General features: G+C 45.1%; 1 protein-coding gene and 1 long non-coding RNA gene across 4 annotated transcripts in view; one reads left to right on the plus strand and one right to left on the minus strand.

Moving 5' to 3' along the window:
• Window positions 1-245: 245 nt before the first annotated feature.
• The window catches only part of LOC119403213 (acanthoscurrin-1-like), a 38,540-nt gene continuing 15,735 nt past the window's right edge, over window positions 246-23,050 (plus strand). The window contains exons 1-3 of one of the 3 annotated variants that reach the window (XM_037670158.2): window positions 246-266; window positions 1,523-1,724; window positions 14,680-15,215. In XM_037670158.2, the coding sequence (XP_037526086.2) occupies window positions 261-266; window positions 1,523-1,724; window positions 14,680-15,197 (726 nt within the window). In that variant the 5' untranslated portion in view covers window positions 246-260 and the 3' untranslated portion in view covers window positions 15,198-15,215. Of the gene's footprint in view, window positions 267-1,522; window positions 1,725-14,679; window positions 23,000-23,050 lie in introns of those variants that run through there. The other 2 variants (XM_049418409.1, XM_049418408.1) reach the window with 2 other exon arrangements.
• The window catches only part of LOC125759532 (uncharacterized), a 42,404-nt gene continuing 21,267 nt past the window's right edge, over window positions 1,914-23,050 (minus strand). Inside the window, exon 3 of the long non-coding RNA XR_007417099.1 lies at window positions 1,914-2,067. This is a non-coding gene — a long non-coding RNA (uncharacterized LOC125759532). The remainder of the gene's footprint in view (window positions 2,068-23,050) is intronic.

The raw sequence follows: 23,050 nt of genomic DNA on the forward strand, positions 1-23,050 counted from the left end.
CGGAGTTCCTACGGTTCTGGGAGCAATAGGTCCGACAACGACCGTCGACTCGTAGAAAGAATTCTGTGTCATTTCCTTTGATGTTTTCGTTTTATTGTTTTTTGTTAACTCAGGGTTTTACTGAAGCTCTGAATAAGGTATAAAAAGGCGGCCACTGAGCGACGGGGATTCAGTCACTGCCCAGCTGCCCATCCTCCCATCTAAGCAACACTGCTTCTGCACATCAGCGTGAAGCTCGGTGAAGGACAACTTAGGCTACAATGAAGGTAAGGTAACGCACGAAGGCTGGTAATGAGTTCAGTGTGAATCGAATATGGTTTACGCATGTGTTTGATGTCTTGCAAATAATAGAATTAGACATTTTTAAAGTAACACACTACATTGCGTTCTCAACTAGAGCACCTTCGAACAACTTGGTGATTCATATTTTTTAGTGTTTTTGTTAAAACAACGGTGAGCGGCTACGTAATGGAATTTACTGCATGTGAAGGACCTCGAATTTCAATCTTAATTGAATGTAATATAATTGATATATAGATACGTACGGGTCGGACTAGGAGCCGCATTAGACTTAAAGTATATTCGTTGATCTACTTTTGTGTTTACTTGCGACGCAATGATATACCATTTTATATTTACTCTGCGTTATTATCTGAAGTATCCTTCGAAAAATGACGTTTACGTACGCGTTTGTGAATCAATTTAGGAAATGCTAATGAAGGTCTTCTCAGGTATATCAATAATCTGTTTTTTTTTTTTTATAGTGGAGGAAGATCCTCTCAACGCTTGCACTAAAACATTATCGATAAAACTGCACTTGACATTAACAATACAAGCGATAACGCTAAAGTGATTACTTTATGTAGGAACAACTTGCGGCTTCATATAACCAATAAATAATTATTAAGGTCCATCACACGCGGAAGTTAAAGGTGTAAGTGCACCATTATCTCCAAGAACGTCCAACGTTTAGCCTAAACAAAATAATAATAATAATAATAATAATAATAATAATAATAATAATAATAATAATAATAATAATAATAATAATAATAATAATAATAATAATTATTATTATTATTATTATTATTATTATTATTATTATTATTTAAAGGGTATTATGGGGGCCACAAGCCATTCATAAACGCTGTTAGATTCAAAGAGACCGGGTAATCAAATATGTCGAGTTCGAACATCGAAAAACCATGAGGTAATGGAAAATGTTCAGACTCATAACCCGAGAATCTCGTATACGCAAAACATGTATGACCCAAGGACATCCAGTAGATGCGCGAAATAAATATTTCCACGATTATATCTCGCATATAACAGCGAGACAGACTTGCTTTCTCCGTGAATTCAAAGGACCTGTAATCGGCCATGCTGCAGACGTGGTAGACAGGCCAAGACCACCACCATAGACTTCCATTCTGCACTGAGCTCTATACTCATTTCTTTCTCCATCTCAAACTATACAGCGCAATCGGTGTTAACTGCTGCCATTCGTATTATCCAATCACAGTTCTTTGTCACCGCCGCTGTGTGCGCCCTCATGGCCTGTGGAGCCTACGCTGAGGAAGCCGCCAAGAAGGAGAAGGTCGAAGGTCGGGGAGGTCTTCTAGGTGGTGGGCTCGGAGTCGGTGGCTACGGCGCTGGTGTAGGACCCGGTCTCGTCGGCGCTGGTATCGGAGGTGCAGGCATCGGAGCAGCTGGTCTTGGAGGTGGTACTCTCGGAGGCGCAGGTATCGGAGCAGCTGGTCTCGGCGGCTACGGAGGAGCTGGTTTCGCCGGCCCGGCAGTGGCAGGCACTGGTCTCATTGGAACCGGTGGTCTCGGATACGGAAACGGCATTGGACTCGGTCGTCTTGGTTACGGTGGTCTCGGCTATGGCGGCGGTCTCGGTTACGGCAGAGGATTCCAGTCCGGATACGGCTCTTCGGCTGGCGGCCAGCAGGGTGGTTACCAGGGTGGTGCTACCGGTCTCAACCAGGGATCCTTGGGCTTTGGCGGTGGTGCTGCCAACAGGAACGTGAACGCCTACAACAACAACCAGGGGTACAGCCACACCTCGGGATTCTCGGCCATCGACGGCAAGAACTTCGGTTCTGGTCAAAAGCAGGGCTCTGCTGGATTTGGTAGCGGCGGTGCTGGTCAGCAAGGAGGGTACGGTCAGTCAACGTTCGGGCACAACGCTGGTTCTGGCTTCGGCGGAGGATACCTCGGCTAAAATTCGCAGTGAATAAAGACTGTCCTTTTTTGTCTGATACACATTTCTTGTACTATTTCCTTGCCGTTCTAATCAAAAGAAAAAAAAAAACGCCAGGCCTGCGCTGAAACCGCAGCACAGTCACAGCGAAAGCTGGAAGAGCGGCGTTTCTAGAGCCCGTTCTAAGCTCTCTTGGGGCTACAATACAAGTACACTAGAAAGGTACCCACTACGCCATAAATAACAATTTTTGTGAAGTTGGGAAGCACCTACTAAGCCATTATTAAGCACTAAGCACCACTAAGCACCTACTAAGCACCTACTAAGCACCTACTAAGCCACCAGCTAACACGTCTGTAAGGCATTATGTGCACTTTGTTGACACGACGACTGATGACGATGAAGAATTATGGCTCAGCCCTTTGTAATGGGTTGGAAGCTTTAAACGGCCCACCAGTTATGTAATTTGCATTGGGTGACGCCCGGTCGCTATTTCATTCTCCCGTCATGATGTATAACATACGATGACGTGGGAGAGAGACGGGGTGGGGGTAGCGAAGAACTTTACTGAGACCCCGAGGAAATGGATCATGCGCTTATGGGCTTCCTTGGCAACCAATACAAGTGCACGTGCGAGGAACCCACTACGCTATAAATCATTGTAATTTTACTGAAGCCCCGAGGAAATGGATCATGCGCTTATGGGCTTCCTTGGCAACCAATACAAGTGCACTTGCGAGGAACCCACTATGCTATAAATCAGTGTAATTTTACTGGGACCCCTAGGTAATGGATCATGCGCTTATGGGCTTCCTTGCCAACCATTACAAGTGCACTTGCGAGGAACCCATTGCTATAAATCATTGTAATTTTTTAGAAGTAGGGCAGCAGGCGCTGTGCCATTTTTCGTCATTCTACGGAGAGCCGTGGTACCTGCTAAACGCATGTAAGGCATTATGCGCACTTTGTTGATGCTGTGCCTGATGACGATGAAGAATTTTTTTCTTATTTCGTCTTTTTTTCTTATTTCGAGCGATACTGGTTACGGACACCGGAGGCGGCGGCGGCGGCGGACAACTACGGCGCCAAAAACGGCTGGTGAAATGATCTCATAAGAGCTTTCGATTGTAAAAAACTCACAGGGTGCCTTATGTATCAGCCTAGAATGACTGAAAGGCAAAAGCCATCTTGTGTTTGTTTTCTTCTTCTCAGTCAACTAAACTGATCCCCCGCCTCCGAAAGCTTTCTGCGCCTTACCATCTCCAGGATCGGAGCATTGCAATCTTTCTACACATCACGTACCTCAGGGATCGGCTAAACCATGACCAAGCGACGATGGCATGTGATGACATCATCATGCGACATCACGTTATGTGACGTTACATGACGTCATCAATTTTCTCGATCTGTGACGTCATGATGAGGTCATATGGTCACGTCACCACGCGATGATGATTTTTTGCATCCCTCGTGTTGACGCTGCCGATGCCGACGGTCAAATGTCGCGTTTGATGATGCATCTGAGGCTTCAGCCTTAAATAAGCTCCTTAAAGGCTCTCAGTGTGCCAAGCACGAACACAACTGCGGCCTGTGTTCGGTACGTCAGCTAAATTTCAGCTTGGAAGGCATCTTGGAGGCCACTAACGTAAAACCTGGGGAGGTGCTAAGCACCCGTGTTTCCCATAGGGACACGAAAATAACGATGAGAGGCCAGGGTCCTCTCGTTGCTACAGACAGCGTCGCAGACAGCGTCCATCGCAGAAACAAAGCTTTCCTGAGCCAACGCGCCGTCTTATTTTTCACTCGGAGAAGCGCGTGTGGCGTTGTCTCTTACGGGCGAGCGCGCGTTCTCGCGAGCTTTTCCCGAGCGAACGCGCCGTCTTTATTTGCCACTTGGTTTACCCTGACGGGCTACGACGACAGGAGACGCCGACAGCCCGAGCGCATAAGGTGCTTCTTACCTAAAACTACGGACTTTGATGTAAGTTTTCAATACCAGATACGCCAGCTTTTGTCGCAATGCAAGATTAAATACAAACGTTGATTGTGATAAAAGGTTACTTGCACCACGAGGAACTAGCCCGTTTACTGCACAGGAAAATGAATCTTCAGCTTTAGAGTCAAAGGAATGTATTGAATCAACTTCCCTGAAGCTGTTACGGATTCGAGACTGTCAAACGTTTTGACCTGGTAGTCTGTTGTACGCGCCTTGAGTAAGGATATACTTCAGAACCACCTTCAACATTTGTTTATGCCTTCTTAAGGCGCTGGCACACTCGGTGTTTCGCATCACGTGGGGGGCAACTGGAATTTCCAGCAGCGCCATACTGAGTTCAGAAAAAGAAACAAGTTACTCGACTCCCCGTGCTACACCTCCCCCCTCCCGCTGTTTTAGGGGCGAAGCTCCTTAAGGCGGCACCCGTTCGTCCCTCGTAGTCGTAGTCGTAGTGCGTAACGAGTCTTACGCTTTGACCTCCAAGGTGGTGCCGGTGGGAGATTTTTCCTGTGCGTTGTTGAACAATAAAAAATTCGCAGCGTTAGCTAAAAGCCGACTTCTTCTGTCTCTCATTCCCATTAGCAGCCATTGTTTACCTCCAAGGTAGTGCCTGGTGAGATTTCTCCTGTGCGTGATTAAACAATAAAAATTTTGTTCAAAACGCCGTTGATTGATGAAATAAACCTACGAAAGACGCCAGATGTTTTGTAAAAGCAAAACGAAAGAACGCCAGATGTTTCTAAAGCAAAGCGAAAAGACGCCAGATGCTTAACGAAAGACGCCAGATGTTTTCTAAAGCAATGGTTTTCTAAACAATGAAAATTCACAGTGTACATGTAAAATTAAAGTGAGCTGCAAGTCGTCATAACTCATCGAACCTTTAGTAGAAACGCGCCCGATCTCACGTCGGTGATGATGTACTGGGCAGAATTCACGGAAGATTCACGGTTTACCGATGAACCTCCGCAGCTTCGCCCACTCATCATCATTCACTCCGTGGATATGCTGTGATTTTTTTCCCCTTTTCTTTCTTTTTTTCCCTTCCCCCATCTCTTTGAGAAGTACGATGCTTTTAGTTAGCATGTTTGCTGTTGTATAGTTGCATGGTAGCGTAGAGTGTTACTGCAGTCTGCATAAGATTGCGTCTAGCGTTTGTGTAAGTTACACTGACTCAATTTAAAAGTATTTAGTTTATACGCGTCTCTAGCGCTTGCGTGTACCGGTTCAATAAACTTTCCTTTGTGGCATTGCTTTGTTTCTTCATGTACAAGTTTCATGTACAATAAAACTTCCCTTTGTATGCGATGATATAATTTTTGTAGCGGATGGCTTGCTGATCTCCCATGGTAGACTACATGTAGTAATCTAAATCGCTCAGCCTTTTGTAGTGAGCACAAGGTATTCTTGAAAACTTACTCGCCTTTGAGTATTGTCACTTGGAACCGTGCGGCACTGCTTAACGCAGACAACCTTCGCATTTTACTTGAACTTACGGTGCTGACGGTATTCTTGGTATTCTCCCTATCTCTTACATTACAAACGAATTCACAGAGTGACCCATGTATAAGTGCGACACCTATCGACACCTATTAAACTCAAGAGCAAAGTCTCAAGTGTGAACCGTGATGTGGGCTGCAGCCCTATATAATAAAGATTTACACGTGGACTGGTCGAAGGACGAGCTATAATTAGGCCAGTTTCCTGGCGCGTTATGCAGGCAGCCTCACTATACTCGGTGACAACTTTCTGTGGCAATGAAAGGAAAGCTACATAGCCACAATGCGCGTATCCTATCGCTAATGAATGTAGTCCCACAATTGCGTCCGTATTTTCTGCGTGAGATATATAAAATACTCCTTCATTTTCTACGTGTAGCTTTTTGAGACGGAACGCAGCGCACATAAGCGAGATATTTGTATTTCTTTTACTTTATACGTTGTCACTTTGCGTTTTTGCGTGCTTGAAAAAATTTCACCATCTCCCACTAAAGGGAACCGTGTGGGGATGCGAAGGAGCGCATGGGCCGACTTAAAGTTCCGTTCATCACGGGCACCTTGCCCGATGTTAACGCGTCCTTGCATGTGGAGCACACCATGAATTCACTGTAGTTGCTGTTGCTGTTACTCGTCCCTAAACTCTTGTTGGAGCACGCCACGCGGGTTCATCGCGCGTCTGCAGAATCTCGTTCCCCGACGCCATCACGTGATTGCTAAGAGAGTGTAAGGGGGAGAGGCCACGTGGCCCAGCCCCTTACCCAGCCCCTTACCCAGCCCCTTACCCAGCCCCTTACACAGGCCCGAACGCGTTAGCGCGTGCCAGCGCGTTCTGACTAGGATACAACGCGTTGGTTCATCGCGCCTCTGCAGAATCTCGTTCGCCGACGCCATCACATGATTGCTGAGAAAGTGTAAGGGGAGAGGCCACAGCGTCTTACCCAGCCCCTTACACAGGCCCGAACGCGCTAGCGAGTGCCAGCACACGTGGTTTTGTCTGCGTTACGCCAAGCTAGGACTACATACGGCAGCCCGGGCCCCTAAAGTGCTCTGCACGTATCATCATCCAGGTGGTCGAAAAACAAGACGAAGAAGACGGCTCCGTGAGGAGAGCGCGTGCTCTGCACGTATCATCATCAAGGCGGTCGAAGAAAAAGACGAAGACTTCTCCTTGGCGCGAGCGCGCGCTCAATGTGTTACGGATGGCTATGGTAGGTTTTAGAAAGCGGACGGTCGCCAACGGAAGTACGGACAAAGCCCAGCGTAAAAGCTTCTTCGCATCTAAAAGTCGCGCCTTTTACCCGTACCTTAGCAATAAGCAGCGTTTGCGTCGAAATGCAACGCTAGCCATCACTATCCACGGCGTTACGAGACGCGCGCCAAACCGGACTACTTCGCGTAGCAGTACATGTGCAGACGCTCCGCCCCCGTAGCTTTCTCTTCATTGCCACAGAAAGTTGTCCCCGTGTATAGGAAGGATTTTAGGGGCGAAGCTCCTTATAGCATCACCTGGTCGGTCGTTGATCCATGCGGCGTCTCCCCGCCGTCGCGTCTCCCGTATCATTCAATAGATGGCGCTGTCCCATAGAGATGCATGCAAACTGCAGTTGGGTGACGATATACTAGATGGCGCTGGCTGAAAGCCGTAGAAAAGTGCTTACAGGAGAGGGAAATACCAGACAGTTGGCGAAAAAGTAGAATGAACTTAATCTATAAAGGCAGGGGAGAAAAGGATAAAATTCGCTCGTATAGACCGCTAACGATTACATCGGTGCTATACAGGTTGGCGATGCAGGCAGTAAAATTAAAAATAGAAGCGTGGGTAGAACAAAATGATATTTTGGGAGAACTTCAGAATGGATTTCGAATCGACAGGCGGTTAGACGATAATCTGTTTGTTCTTACCCAGTGTATAGAAATATCGAAAATAGAAAACAGGCCCTTATACGTAGCTTATCTAGATATTACCGGGGCGTATGACAACGTTAATCAGGAAATTTTGTGGGATATACTGAAAGAAGTGGGCATAGGTGAGGACTGTATACAGCTTTTGAGGGAAATATACCGAGAAAATACAGTTTGTATAGAATGGGAAGGAATAAGTAGCAAGGACAGCGTTGAAATTAGCAAGGAGCTGAGACAGGGATGTCCTTTGTCCCCGCTGCTATTCATGCTGTACATGGTGAGGATGGAAAAAGCGCTAGAAGGTAGCAACATTGGATTTAATTTGTCACACAAACAGGTCGGCACGATGGTTGAGCAGAAGCTTCCAGGTCTATTTTATGCTGATGATATTGTCTTATTTGCGGACAGTCAAGATGATATACAGCGACTGGCAGATATATGCGGAAGGGAATGTGAGGCTTTAGGACTAGGATTTAGTGCAACAAAATGTGGATTGATGGTATTCAATGATCACGAAGGCCATGCGGTCTTTATACAGGGCCAAAAAATACCGAGGGTAAGCGAGTACAAGTACCTCGGAGTATGGGTAAATGAGGGGGATAGATATATGGAGGTACAAGAGAAAGCATCGGTAGCAAAGGGAAAGAGGAATGCTGCAATTATGAAGCACAGGGCTTTATGGGGGTACAATAGGTACGAGGTGCTTCGAGGGCTGTGGAAGGGTGTGATGGTCCCGGGGCTTACATTTGGGAACTCAGTGGTGTGCATGAAGTCAGAGGTACAATCAGGAATGGATGTAAATCAAAGGACGGTGGGCCGCCTCGCGTTGGGCGCTCACGGGAAGACGACAAATGAGGCTGTAAAGGGTGATATGGGATGGACAGGCTTTGAAGTGCGGGAAGCTCAGAGCAAAATGAGATTCGAAGAGAGGCTGAGGAAAATGAAGAAGAGTAGATGGGCAGAGAAGGTTTTCAGGTATTTGTATAGAAAAAGCGTTGACACGCAGTGGAGAAAAAGAACTAGGAGGCTCACCAGTAAATATACGGCTAGCAGTGCGGGCGATATGGCAACAAGGAGCATTAAGCGGAAGGTCAGAGAGGCGGAGAGGACTTATTGGATGGCAGCGATGGAAAAGAAGCCGGTTCTGAGTAACTACCGAAAGGGAAAAAACGAAATAAGGAGGGAAAGGTTTTATGATAATTCAAGGGGAAGTGCTTTACTGTTTGAAGCAAGGTCGGGCTGCCTTAGAACGCGTAGTTATAAAGCGAGATTCAGTAACGAAGAAGAACAATGTACATGCTGCGGGGGAACTAAGGAAACGATGGAACATGTACTGATTGAATGTGGCGATATTCACCCAGCTATACGTGTGGGCACGAGTCTACATGAAGCCTTGGGTTTTAGGGACAACAATGGAAAGCTGAACACGTCCGCGATAGAAATAAGTAAGAGACGGTTAGAGTATTGGTGGCAGAAAAGTAGAGATAAAGAACAAAAATAAATAATGGGGGGAAAAATAAGGTCATTCTGCCTTAAGAGGCAGAGAGATAGACCGTGAATTTATATTTTTTTTGATATAATAACATAGATTTAATCAATGTAAATAAGGTATTAGGCCAACATAAAACAAGGAAGCTTTTTTTTTTTTCGAGGCCTGGTGGCAGACATGTCACCGCCCCGTTACAAAGGGGACGCTCATAGCATCCATCCATCCAGAAAAAAATAAAAAAATAAAAAAATAATATTTAGGAAAATAAAAAAAGCAAAAAAAACAATAAATAAAAGAAAACAAAAAATAAAAACAAAATAAAAAAAGAAAAAATGAAAAAGAAAAAATAACCAAAGCGGCGTATCGCTTTGATTACTGCTGGGCGAAACCACTGAACATTTCACGGTGTAACCATGATTGCTTCAGCAGCTTCGCCCAAGCTCTTCATCATTCACCCGTGGATATGCTGTAATTTTTTGGACACTTGCCAAGTGTACGGAAACTACGACAAGGGTTTTCGCAGATCAACCATATTGTTCTTGAAGCGAAAGAAAGAGTTGGATACATGCAAGGAGATTTGCCGGCAGTATTCGTTCCCATTTTATTCTGAAAAGTAGGGCAATTCTTACCTGTTCGGATGTATAAGTCGTTTCCCTGGTGACATTAAATAATATGTTCAGTCAAGTGCGAAATTCCAGGAACAACGGGAGCGCGCGTGCCACAATACATCACTGCGCCTTTTGGCTGTTTCAGGGCGAACTTTGAGTGCCTGTACAGCGCACGCGCGTCCTGCAGTGGCTGCGGAAGCGCCTGAGGGACGATGTCGCGAGGAAAATACCTTGTTTATACAGTACTCACGGATTCAAACGCCACATCAATTTTTTTAATGTACCGACTGGCATGCGCAATTGCTCGAGATAACCATGTCATGTCGGAACCAATCTAGTCTCTAAAGATAACGTTGGCCCTGATCTACGCGTTCGAATCGAAATTACGCCTATATGGTCTGAATTGAAGATGGTGGGAAGGAAAGTATGTGCGTTTCCTAGCCCTGCATTGTCCTGTTTCAATCCGTGATTACTGTACAAGTGAAGTGGCCCCTTGCGCTTTCTCCCGCTAATCTGACACGCACGCGGTTGCAGCGAGTGATTGAGCATACCGGCAGGAATAAGAAGACGCGCTTTGGCTGTAAACACTCGAACTTAGCAGTGACGCCGCCGGAAGGCGCAGCAACGCAGTTTGGCACGCGCTGGTGTGGTATCTAAAATATTGCGCTCGACTGTACATAGCCAGAACGAGAGATATGCAGTGAGAAGGTCAATTGGTAGAGAAAATTGAACAATAAATCAAGTTATCGAAGTTACATTGATGATGAGCCCTAGCCGCGTGTCTTAGTGTGAGAGGATACATTGGCGCGCCGTTGCCATAGTTGTCTTCCCTGGGACATTTTCATCACTGTATGCGTTCAACATAGCAAGATTATTTACAACACCAGCTCCGGGCCGTCAAGCAGGCCCGCGGAGCGGCCGGCAGGCTTGGCCTGACGGTCCCGACGTGGGAGTCGCCCGCTGCGCGCTGACGCGCGCCTTGCAGGACCCAAACAAAGTTTTTCAACCAACCAACCAACCAATAGGCAGAAGGTTAAGGCACAGACGCGATATTATATGGAAGACGTTTGCACACTGTGATGTCCTATCAACAAGTGTCACTGAGTGTTTCGCAGCAGCAATGTACGCCAGTTACCATAGAAACCAATCTGAGTGCTCAAGTCGTTCCGATATTTTGGCTTACGTCTGCGTACATTCCAGAACAAGCACTTTTGGATCATACGCAGAGTTGGCAACTCCGTTTATAATAAGCGGATTTCGGCGTCTTTTTTCACCGAGTCGCTTGTACAATTTTCCAGTCGCTTGTCGCGCTTCTTGGGCTCATTTGTATTTCCCTAGAAAATACAGTTATTTTCGCCAATAACGCGTTTGTCATTCATTAACAGCGCATTTGTCGACGACTTTGTGTACTTGAGTGTTCAAGTCATACATACGTTGGGGGAATCACCAATTAACCTTAATCACGCACTGGCAAACGAGCCTTCAACAAAATGGAGACTACCCTCGAGGCAATGTTAAAAGTGAATATGTGCTTGCGCTCATAGTAGCGCATATTTTGGCTGTGCAATATATAGTTATTTTTTGAACTCCAATTCGTATGTTACGGAAATTTTTTGGTATATATTTAAAAATATTTTCAAGAATACAAAAATCCATTAAATTTCCGCTACTTATGGGCTTCTTTTGCGACTATTATTTGCTTATTAGCTCGGCAGCATCTGTCGACTTTGATCATACGACAGCTTTCCCGCCGCAGTGCACGTGCGTGCAATCTAACCATACACCTATTTCATTGTCAATTGTCGGCAGTGTATATGGAAGACGTTCCGGATAAAGCGATGTCAAATTGAGAAAGGACTCCAACGTAGTAACAGCGCAGATTCGAAAAAAATAACAGCCACTGCGCTCGTCACAATGCTATCATTCTCTCATATTATAATGTTGATGATTTTACGAAACCATGCGCGCATGACTGTTGCGCGGAGTGAAATGCATAACAGGAGACTATATCGAATTTGTCTGATCTTGAAAGCCTGTCCGAAACACCTCAACAACTTTCGCGTGAATTCTTCTCGATAAGGATAAACTGACGTATACGTGAACAACCACGTGTTATCCCAAGAAGCGTGAAATGCAATTCCGGAAAAAAATAATTATGCCACTTACGTCTCGAATAGATTAACTTCTGTCAAAAGTGTAAATTGCACAACTTGGCTTCCTCCTAATAACATATTACACGCTCTTTTAGCAATACTAAGACATTGGCACTTTTGTACATATTCTTTAAAAAAAAAGATTTTAGCTAAAGTGACATTCCAGGTAGAGTTAAAAAACAGTCTCTCAACAATACAAAAGTAAAAATAAATCTGACAAAATGAGACGCGGGGGAGAATACTGAGTTCAACTCATTTGCTAACCTGATTTTAACTATCACTGACAACTTTGGTGGCTGCTGAATGCACAAGTTTCTTACATTTATTGACCCAACTTCGCTACATGGATCGTTGGCAAATGCATCCCACACCGGACTGGTTGAAGGCGTCACACACACACACACACACACACACACACACACACACACACACACACACACACACACACACACACACACACACACACACACACACACACACACACACACACACACACACACACACACACACACACACACACACACACACACACACACACACACACACACACACACACACACACACACACACACACACACACACACACACACACATATATATATATATATATGGTACTACAGGGATGAGTGCAATGAGATTGATATTATTGAGTGCAATTCTAGTTTACAGAATAAAGACTACCGCTAACAAGTTAATCATTTAGGCTTCTAACTAATATTATATGCCCTTTTAGAGATACCCCGTCATTGGCACGTTCAGAGAAGTTCTTCAGCAAATGCTTCCCGTAATTTATTTATTTATTTATTTACACAAGTACCTTATGGGTTGGGCGTGCGAACATGCATTGTTATGCCTACATTTGAACAAACAACGAAGAATATTACATCTTCTGTAGCAATACCTTTTGAAAATCAGTCTACGGAAAAACGGCCTTTGTAAAATATTGTCTTATGCTGCCTGAAAGAATGCTTACAATCTGGAGTGTTTCACACACAGTAGTGCAATGTAGGCATAACTTGTGGAGGTAAGCACCTGTGTTGTGTTTACTGATGCCTAGAGAGAATGAAGCAGCAGTTAAGCTTTGTCATGATTACATATGAAGCAGCGCACGACGACAGGCACAGAAGGAACGAAATGCCTTCTGTGCCTGTCGTCGTGCGCTGCTTCATATGTAATCATGAACTATCACCAACTCGCCCAACTTTCGACATTACTAAGCTTTGTGCTTCATAACTCCCTTGAAGGTCGGAATTCCACGAGGACAGTTAGGCAGACCGAAAAGTTGTAAGTTTTAAGTGGTGATGAACATCGTTTGCGTTCCCGCTCTGTAGACACTCTAGAAGCTTCAAAAGCTTATTGGTAGGATGGGAGAGGGGAAGACAGTGTGTGCAGTGGTGGATGATTGCTGGGAAAGGCCAACAGCGTCGCACTCGATGGAAGAAACGTAATATTCGAAGAACGACGCGCAGATCACCTAGACGCGTTCAAGTTGAAAGATAACGTCTCGACGTATTCTGAGTCTGTATTTCTTCGGGTGCGGAAACTTCACGTCGGCGACAAAGATCGACTCGCAGAAGCGTTTATTTGTCATTTCCTGTTTTGTTTATACTTCGGTGTTGACGACAGCTAGGAGCCGGGTATATATAGCGTACCACTCCGTGGCAGAAAATTCACTCACTGCCAGCTGTCGATCTCCAAGTTCGTGTTTCAAAGTGTTTTGGTGGAGCACGAGAATCGCCTCAATCATGAAGGTGAGCGTATATATTTCTTCTTCAAAGCACAGTTGTTTTGGTAGTGCGCTGCAGTAAACCCAACAATATTTGTTAACTTATTAAATATAACAACGTTTGTCAAGGATTCAGTATTGTTAAGCATTCAAAGAAGTTTGTCTGCAAAATGATTTGTTTAAAATTGCAACATTGGTATTAAAAGCAATGTGAAATGGTTTCGCAAAAGAAGACACGACCTAAATATGCTTGAATATATATTTGGTGACCTTCGAAACTATTCTACACAACTGCGATGTCATGAATTGCCCCACTTTAATACTGGCCGTTTTTCGTGCCTCAGCTTTACGTGTAAAACGACTTCTTCTTCACGCATTGATACTTTATAAAAAAGAAACACATTGTGAACCGGGTTATGGCACCGCAAGCTTGAAAAATCGCGTATGCTTTTCTTATTTAGGATCTCCTTGGCCTTTGAGCACGTCAACAGATAACAATCTACGATCAGTTAGCTTGTGTGTTACGTTCCTCGACATTGTGAAAACTGTGAGCAGATTATATGACATATACACGCTTACCAGGGAACACTTGCTATAACCTCATTCCGCACACCTACACTGTGAAGTTTGCAAATCTAGCACCGCAAAAACGGTGTACTATCTCAAATAATATAACATCTGATGAAGCTCTAAGGTGTCAAAAAGTAGACCAAACAGCGTTCACTTCATTAGTGTCCTCGTATTTTACCATCAATAACAAGAAGAATTGCGAATAAAATTGGTCTTCCCAATCGAGGTAATGATACTTCCGTGCTATACTTCTGATGCAGTTGTAGCCACCATTCGGCAACACAAGAATTGCCGATTTTCGCATGGTGAATTTGCAGTGTTGTATACATGTTACTAAGTTTATTTTTCACACATTCGTTACCTTTCTTTGCAAACGCAGTTCGTTGTTGCTACCGTGTGTGCGCTTGTGGCCTGTGGAGCTTTTGCCAAGGAAGGTACCAAGAAGGAGAAGGTTGAAGGGCGCGGAGGCCTTCTGGGTGGTGGTCCAGGAGTCGGTGGCTACGGTGCTGGTGTGGGCCCCGGTCTCCTCGGAGCTGGTCTCGGAGGGGCGGGCATCGGAGGCGCAGGCATCGGAGCTGCTGGTCTCGGCGGCTACGGAGGGGCTGGATTCGCCGGTCCGGCAGTGGCAGGCACTGGTCTCGGCGGAACTGGTGGCCTCGGATACGGAAGCGGCATCGGACTCGGTCGTCTTGGTTACGGTGGTCTTGGTTATGGCGGCGGTCTCGGCTACGGTAGAGGATTCCAGTCCGGCTATGGCTCTTCAGCTGGTGGCCAGCAAGGTGGATACCAGGGTGGTGCTGCCGGACACAACCAGGGTTCCGCGGGCTTTGGCGGTGGTGCTGCCAACAGGAACGTGAACGCCTACAACAACAACCAGGGATACAGCCACACCTCGGGATTCTCGGCCAGCGACAGCAAGAACTTCGGTTCCGGACATAACCAGGGTTCTGCCGGGTTCGGAAAAGGAGCTGCTGGTCAGCAGGGAGGCTACGGGCAGTCGACGTTCGGCCACAACGCCGGTTCTGGCTTCGGTGGAGGATATCTCGGATAAAATTGGCAGCCAATAAAGCGTATCTTTGTGATATATTATTCTTGTGCTCTTTACTTGCTCTTCTAATTATAGGTTCAGGGTCAGCATCCCCAGCCGAAGAAATCCACAAAACACACATAATACAGTGATAAACAATGACTTTCCTTGGTGTCCTTCGGTTCACGCATACGGAGTCCGCAGATGTGATTACAGGGGATTTACCTCATGAAAAAAGCCAACGCCGCTTTGACTCACCTTGTGTGGATAGTGTCAGACATCTCGCACGTACACCCGAAAGGCGCCAGACCAATTTTGATATACCATAAGTATACTTGCAGTGTGTGGACCAAAGTAATGCATACTTGATCACGGAGAGCAATAATTTGACAAAAAGGAACAAGAGAGGCGACAAAAACGAGTGCTAACTTCCAACGAAGTTTATTTCTTAGATCGTACAGATATATACTCTCGAATTTCAAAAAACAAACAAAATCATTCTAAAAGCACACACTCGCCATGCGCGAACATCTTACAATCTCAGGAAAGGAAATTCTTTTTGACAAAGGCCGAAGGAAGGAGTGCTGACGCAGTCAGGCGCTAATCTACAAATCCTTTCGGCCTCGACAATTTCTCTCGTTAGTTTATTTCGGTGTCATGCAAAAGCGGCTTGTTGCTACACCAGGCCCGTAGCCAGAAATTTTTTTTCGGGGGGGGGGGGGAGGAGACACTTGCTGAAAACATTAACTATTTCAGAAAAACACCTATTTTTATTATTTATCCTTGGTAAAAACGCGTACTTCACCAAAATTCAAAATTTCGGGGGGGCCCCGGGCCCCTAGCCCCCCCCCCCCCTGGCTACGGGCCTGAGCTACACGTGCTGCAGTGCAAGGCCAAGAAATCACCGCAACCATTCTTGACGTTACAAGCATATTCCCGGAGCCTGTCATTAATACAGCGGCCAGTTTGTCCTATGTACTGCTTGTCACATGAAAGAGGTATCTGACAGATTATATATTTGCTGCACACGTGACGAACAGATTTTTGTGCCTCTTAGAACAACCTCGTTTTGCTGTTGAAACCCTCTTTTGCACAAGTACGACAGTTTTTCGGGGCAGAAAAAAACACCTTCACACTGGACCGCGCTCCCACCTTCTTCAAGTTGTGGGAAACTCCTTGCATATACGGAACAACGACAAGCTTCTGAGGCCTTACTGACTCTACTTGCGGAAGAACTTGTTGCGCGCCTTGAAGCTTCTTGATCAATGATTCTGCTACTGAAACCTGTATGTGGGAGGGGCAGCCGGCATTCGAAAGACGCTCTGCTTTCTCATTAAAACCAGCGGCCATTAAATGTGGGCGCGACTTTTGTAAGTCATTGCGGAAGCACAAATTAACAATACCTTTTCTTACGTGTTTTGTATGAGCGGAATGGTACGGAAGACGAGGTTTGTTGCTCCTAGGCTGGCATGCCCAGAAGGTACGGTCTTGGTGAAAAGTGAAAGCTATGTCTTAAAATCTGAGAGTATTGTTAGTTGGCAACTTGTGAGTTAGAGAGACGGGTTTAAATAGTTACTAAGAATACTCTCAGATTTTTAGTCATAGCTTTAACTTTTCACCAAGAGTGTACCTTCTGGGCGTACCAGCCTGGGAGCAACAGACCTCTGCCTTTGATTCCGCTCATACAAAACTCGTAAGGAAAGGTATTGTTAATTTGTGCTTCCGCAATGCCTTACAATAGTCGTGATCCTACACGTGTGGTCGTACAAGCCGCGCTGTTCGCTTCCGTGGTCATCGCTTAAGCTTTCAGCATAGCCACACGTGTAGGTCGTGCGAGCCGCGAACCAACAAATCACTTTTGCAATACAGCGTCTTCACACTGCAAGCTTGTTAAGCGGGCCATAGCCAGTTTGTGCTTTAAGAATGCCCTCAGAAAGTCTTGATGCCACGTGGTGGGCGCAGGTTTTGAGCAGCAAACTGAACGTTTGTCCTTGGCAGGCTATCTAGTGCTGGTGTCAGTCGCGGAGCGAATTATAAGAGAAGCGTGAACCTGCGCGCGAAAGCCCGTTGCTGATGCTGCTTCCGGCAAGCGCCCCAAAGAGAGAGAGAGAGAGAGAATAAGAATAAAAGAAAGGCGGGGAGGTTAACCAGGGCTGAGCCCGGTAGGCTACCCTGCACTGGGAAAGGGGAAAGGAAAGCTAGAGAGAGGAGGAGAGAAAAGTCACTCTTTCAGCCGGCGTAACAGTTCCGTGTTTGACATTACAAACGGCGAATCAGTCCGGTATCCTTGAGAAAACGCAACAGCGCTTTCGTTGCCTTTCGGAACTGCGATGGGCAGCCCCATGATCCCAATATTTTCGCGACAGTGGAAGCGCTTCCGTCCATTTGATTTAGTGCAGTGCTGAGGTGAAGCCTCTCGTTTGCGTATGTCGGGCAGTAACACAGAAGGTCGCCCCAAAGTAGGTGCACGGGACAACCCATAAATTGAAGAATATAGCCCAGAAGGCAAACGTAAAAGGTTGTGTTTTCTGCTCCCAACAAGCTCGGGAAGCTATGCAAGCTGACGGATCCAATGCCATTACGCCAGAGAAGTGCATTAAATGGTACCGAAACACGTTCGTTGAGTATGCTTAACGTGTGGTGTACAGACTCCCACTTTCGTGTCTGAAGCGATAAATTGGGCAAACCAGGCGGCGCCTCAATGACAGGCTACGTGATCACCAGGACAACGTATGAAATGGCACCTGTAGTTTCTTAGCGCTACATTGTTGGGATTGTGGGTGCCTACCTTCATTTATTCTTTGCCTGATTGTATCCCGTGGTAGAAAGCAGCTGATTCGCGAAGTGACTGAGGTTGAGACGCTTGCAAATTGGGGCGATAAATTCGTTAGTTCATCTTCACGGGCTCTGAGCGACAAAGAACATGTCTTCTTGGTGACGGCATCTTCCAACTCTTAATTGTTTTATTCAGTGTAGTCGAATGTGAAGTGTATACTGCGTCAATATATAACCATGTACACGCATTCGTAATGTATACTGTGTCAGTATATATACACAGATTCAGTGGCACAATAAATTAAGCTGAAAGTTTAGGCTGCGTGTGCCTTCTCTGTTGTCCGTGTCTTTTTTGTTGAGCAGTCGTATTGAAGTTCAGCTTTTAGTGCAAAGAAAAATAAACATATGATTACGGGGTGAATAATGGGTTTATAATAGGCATATTCTGAGTGAGGTGTCCGCTCCCGTGTATATTTGCCGATTTATTCTGTAGTATACCGCGATTTCTTGGTACGGGCGCATATTCTCTCTTCTGTTTGTAATTTCAGTGACTTTGGAAGTTGGCTCCGTAAAAAAGAGGAGGTTATGTGGCGGTAATTACAGACGGGGTTTTTCCAAACCCCCTACTCTACGGCAAGTGGCATCCAGAAGTATTCAGGTCACAGTGCAAAATTTGTGATGCGGCAGAAAATTTGGTCCACATGGTGGGCACATGTCAGACTCAGTATGATAGCTCGCACATTCTAGAATCCTGGGAGGCTCTGCTCCGCAGTCCAGACTCCAACGTCCAGCGGGAAATCATCAGTGAAGCCCTTTCTGCTGCAGCGTTGCAAGGGGTTCCGGCCGACGGCTGCGGGCGACGCGGGAGGGGGACTTTCTCCTGACGTGCATTGACTGATTTTCCAATAAAGTTTTTTTCTCTCTCTCTGAGTGAGGTCCTAAAACTGTATGGAAGACAACACATGGGGCCCGCGTTTGGGACACCTGCCAAGTATAGGGCCTACACTCTTAATCAGGTCCTGGTTAAATGATGGCTATGTCCAGGAAACCAGACGAAAAATGTCCGATTTCCTGGCTATATCTAGCACTTTAAGCGGGACATGATTAAGAATGTATATAAGAGAAGGGCTGTAGAAGGACGACATTATTCTTAAATATTAAGAACGAAGAAGAGTTATTATTTAAGAGCAAAGAGGTTTGCCGTCGTAGAAGCTTTCGCCTACGTGATAATAAATGAATTGGTGTTAATTTCCATATTGCAATACACATATTGCAAGCACTTGTCGGACTTCGAGGTAACGGCTAGTTGAAAGTGCGATGAATAAAAATCAAGTGAATCCTAATATAGCAAGGCAGGAAAGTAAACAATTGAGTAAACATAAATGAGGGTGAATTTTAAGCAACAGTCAAAAAGTATTCAAATTATATTCGTAGAAACGTACATTTTGATAACAATTATAAAGTTCAGGGTTATATACACATATACAGGATAGTTACTATCGCTATTGTAAAACGTACAATTGCATGTGCATTGTGTACCTCACAAAAGGTGCGGTGCAAATTTTCGAGCAACGCACACCTGCCTTGATGGATCATAGGTTTGAGAAATTAGCGCACATAAGGAACAATAATAAAAATATAAGACATGTTGACAATACATATAACAAAACGCACAATCTTTGCACGAGCTTTAACCATCTGCAATACGGAGTCTAAAATATAGCTCTTATTCATTTGTAAAGAGCTATATTAAGCAAGTTATTGATTCGTTATGCCATTAACAAACAAAGGAAATGGTGTTTGAGGACGTTATGGAAGTTTTAAGAGATCATAGCTTGCACAAAAGGACTACTTCGAGTATGGATGCCTGCAAAATGCATCAGGCGTTTTCCGTTTACATTGCTGCACGGCGAGAAATTAAAATGGTCTGGTTTAATATTTCCTGCGTAGCGCGAAATGTGACGAGTGAACCGATGTCAGATAATGGTATCGCCGCTACGATAGCAATGACTGACTTACGAATATTCGATGGCCATAAAAATCATTGTCTCTCCTCAAGCTGGTTCCTTCCTAAACAAGCTCAGGCGCCACTTCAATTTGTGTTACCGCACATCACTATTTTTATCCCAGTGAGATCTGACTCTGTGAACTTATGAAATTGTCAATTTGCGGCAAGATCTCATCACGTTTCAGATAAAATAATGTTGATTAAGCTGTGCAAGAGCGATAACCTGATAACAGCAACAAATGGCGAAAACTTGTCACGGGCAATAAGTAATGCAACACAATCGTCGCAGCATTATTAGGTTCTCATGGATCTTCTTTATTTTGCTTGAGGAAAATGGCACTGACGGATGTCACACCAAGAACAAAAAACTACGTGGCAGAGAGTTCACGGCAGCGTATCTAACGTCTTAACCAACGCACTCAATATCCCTACAGAAATGTTGCATAGATGTCCCTCCACAGGTTCAGTTCACTTAAACGTGCACATATTGTCATTACCGCACCACAAATTTCAAAATGCAGTTACCTCTAGAGTTTGCTAGACTACACCTAGAGAACGCCAATTTAAACATTTCACTTGATAAATGTCTACCCACCTGTACAGTAAAAATACGAAATAGACGCGTTTTGGCACGCTTCTAATGTGCAGATATATACACTAACGTTCAATGTTGAGTCATTTTACTTATAAGTGTTATTCTCTCTTATTCTCATAAATAAGAATAAGATGGTATTCGGACAAATAGACGGTTAACAGCTCTTGTTGGCGGTAATAACCTAAAGTATGTAAAATTCCTCCCATTCTAAGGATTGTTGTCAGATAAGACAAGTATTGAAAGCGCGACATGCTTCTAATTTTAATTTTCGACTCTGTTACAAAGCTATCTGTCCAATGCGCCGAACTTGAGAGAGCTTGAACATTTGAGGGTTTTGCGAAATACTGTCTTCGTGAAGCACGTTGTTCTAAAGGTAAAGACCCGAAACGTCTTAGATGGTGAACGAAAATTCTGACAGGAGACGAGGGACACCAGTTTGTGGCATTGCAGTGAAAGAGTCTCGAATCTGCCCTTCTCGTACCCTCCTTGTATCTGTCCTCCTTTTTTTTTGTATTTCGAAGAAACTCACCTGCCCACTTTTAGACATGAAACGTTTCCTTTGAGGCGTAGGTATCACATAAAATCTCTTTCAAGTACGTCGAAACGATCGTAACGCAGTGCGCTAGCGGACATCCTTTCTGGGATGCATTTCACGCACATACTACGAGTTTAAAGATGAAATAGGTAGAAAGGGAGAGGGGTGGCTTTTGTGCACTGAGCTGGTTGATAGGACACAGAGTGTGAACAGTGCAGCATTTGGCGGAAGAGAAGCAAGATTCTACGAACACCACATACACCGGCGAGACACTTTCAGATTGAGAGATAACGTCTCCAGTTCTTCAGCCTGGATTTCTTCAACGAGGGAAGCATCACGTCGGCGACGGTGGCCGTCTCGTGGAAACAATTATCCGTCATTTCCCCTTTTGTTTGTGTTTTTATTTAGCCGTTCTGACGACTCTACCGAATGGGGTATAAATACGGCGACACCGCCCGGCATAGATTCAGTAACTGCAAACACTCGATCATCAGATTTTTGGTTCAGCGAGGAGATTGTCTAAAGGACGAAGATACCGCCAAAAATGAAGGTAAGCATATTTCTTTCTTTTAGCACGGTAATATAGGCAATGTGCAGTGGTATCTGTAAATTTTTTTTTTATTTTCGCACAAAAAGAAAGAGCAGTTACCAAGTGTTACACATCGGCAAGGATTGCAAAAGAATATTTTGTAAAAACTTTTCTCCAGAATAAGTATTTTTCTTGAAAAGTATTTTTATATGAAAAGCCCTTTTGACACGAGATGTTACGCCTAGCAAGCGAATAACTTTGAAGGAAGCATATAATCTAAGTATAGAGGATAAAGAAGACGCATACTGCTAAAGATGACCGCTGTACATTTGAGAATTATTTGGCGACGTTCGAAATGATCGAAGGCAACAGTGATGCGAACTAGTTTAGAGCTTTGGTACTATAACTTCGTCATTTTGTTTCCCCTGTCTTAAAACAACAAATGCGTCCATTCATCCAATTTCCCTGAATCACTGTTCAGATATGCCTTTGACGAAAGTTCATTCATGCAATAGAGCTTAGAGTCTTCTCAGGGAGGATCACACTGAGGAGTGCAATGATTAAAAAAATACAGAAAAGCAACCACCGTACACGTCGTATTCTGTGTATTCAGGAGGGATACACGTACGTAGACGCAACGATGCCCAGTCCCACGAATTCCAACCACCACATGTTTTTATGACACACTTGGAAGGAAGGAAGGGACCAGAAAGGGAGAGGGCAACTAGGTTAACCAGAAATACTTTCTGTTTGCTAACCTACACTTAGGGATTAGAGAAAGGGAATAGAAAGATAAGAAAGAGAGAGGAGGCAAGAGAAGGAATAAAAGGCAAAAAGACAAAAAAGAGGAGCAGCGAATTCACTGCAGCGTGCGGGACTGCACCACATGTCAGAGGCGTTCGTACAAGCCCGTCATCCTCCAAAAGCACAAAAGTGACCTTTTCGATTATGAAAACATCTGTGTGAGTACCGTCAATGCGAACATATAATTTAGGAATGTTTCGTTCTAGTCTAAGAACTTACATGCTTCAGGATCTCGACAGAAGAAATGAACTCCCTCTCATTATTATTCCTGACACAATGATCTTAATATTCAGCCATGAAGGCCTATTTCAATCATGCCCGTTTGTTTCTTCTCAACAGTTCTACGTCGTCGTCGCTATCTGCGCCCTCGTGGCTTACGGAGCTTACGCCAAGGAAGCTGCCAAAAAGGAGAAGGTCGAAGGGCGTGGAGGCCTTCTGGGCGGTGGCCTCGGAGTCGGCGGCTACGGCGCCGGTGTTGGACCCGGTCTCGTCGGCGCTGGTCTCGGAGGTGCAGGCATCGGAGCAGCTGGTCTTGGAGGGGCTGGTCTCGGAGGTGCAGGCATTGGAGCAGCTGGGCTCGGTGGCTATGGAGGAGCAGGTTTCGCTGGCCCTGCTGTGGCAGGCACTGGTC

The sequence above is a fragment of the Rhipicephalus sanguineus genome, chromosome 8, assembly GCF_013339695.2.
Source record: "Rhipicephalus sanguineus isolate Rsan-2018 chromosome 8, BIME_Rsan_1.4, whole genome shotgun sequence".
Taxonomy (NCBI): Eukaryota; Metazoa; Arthropoda; class Arachnida; order Ixodida; family Ixodidae; genus Rhipicephalus; species Rhipicephalus sanguineus.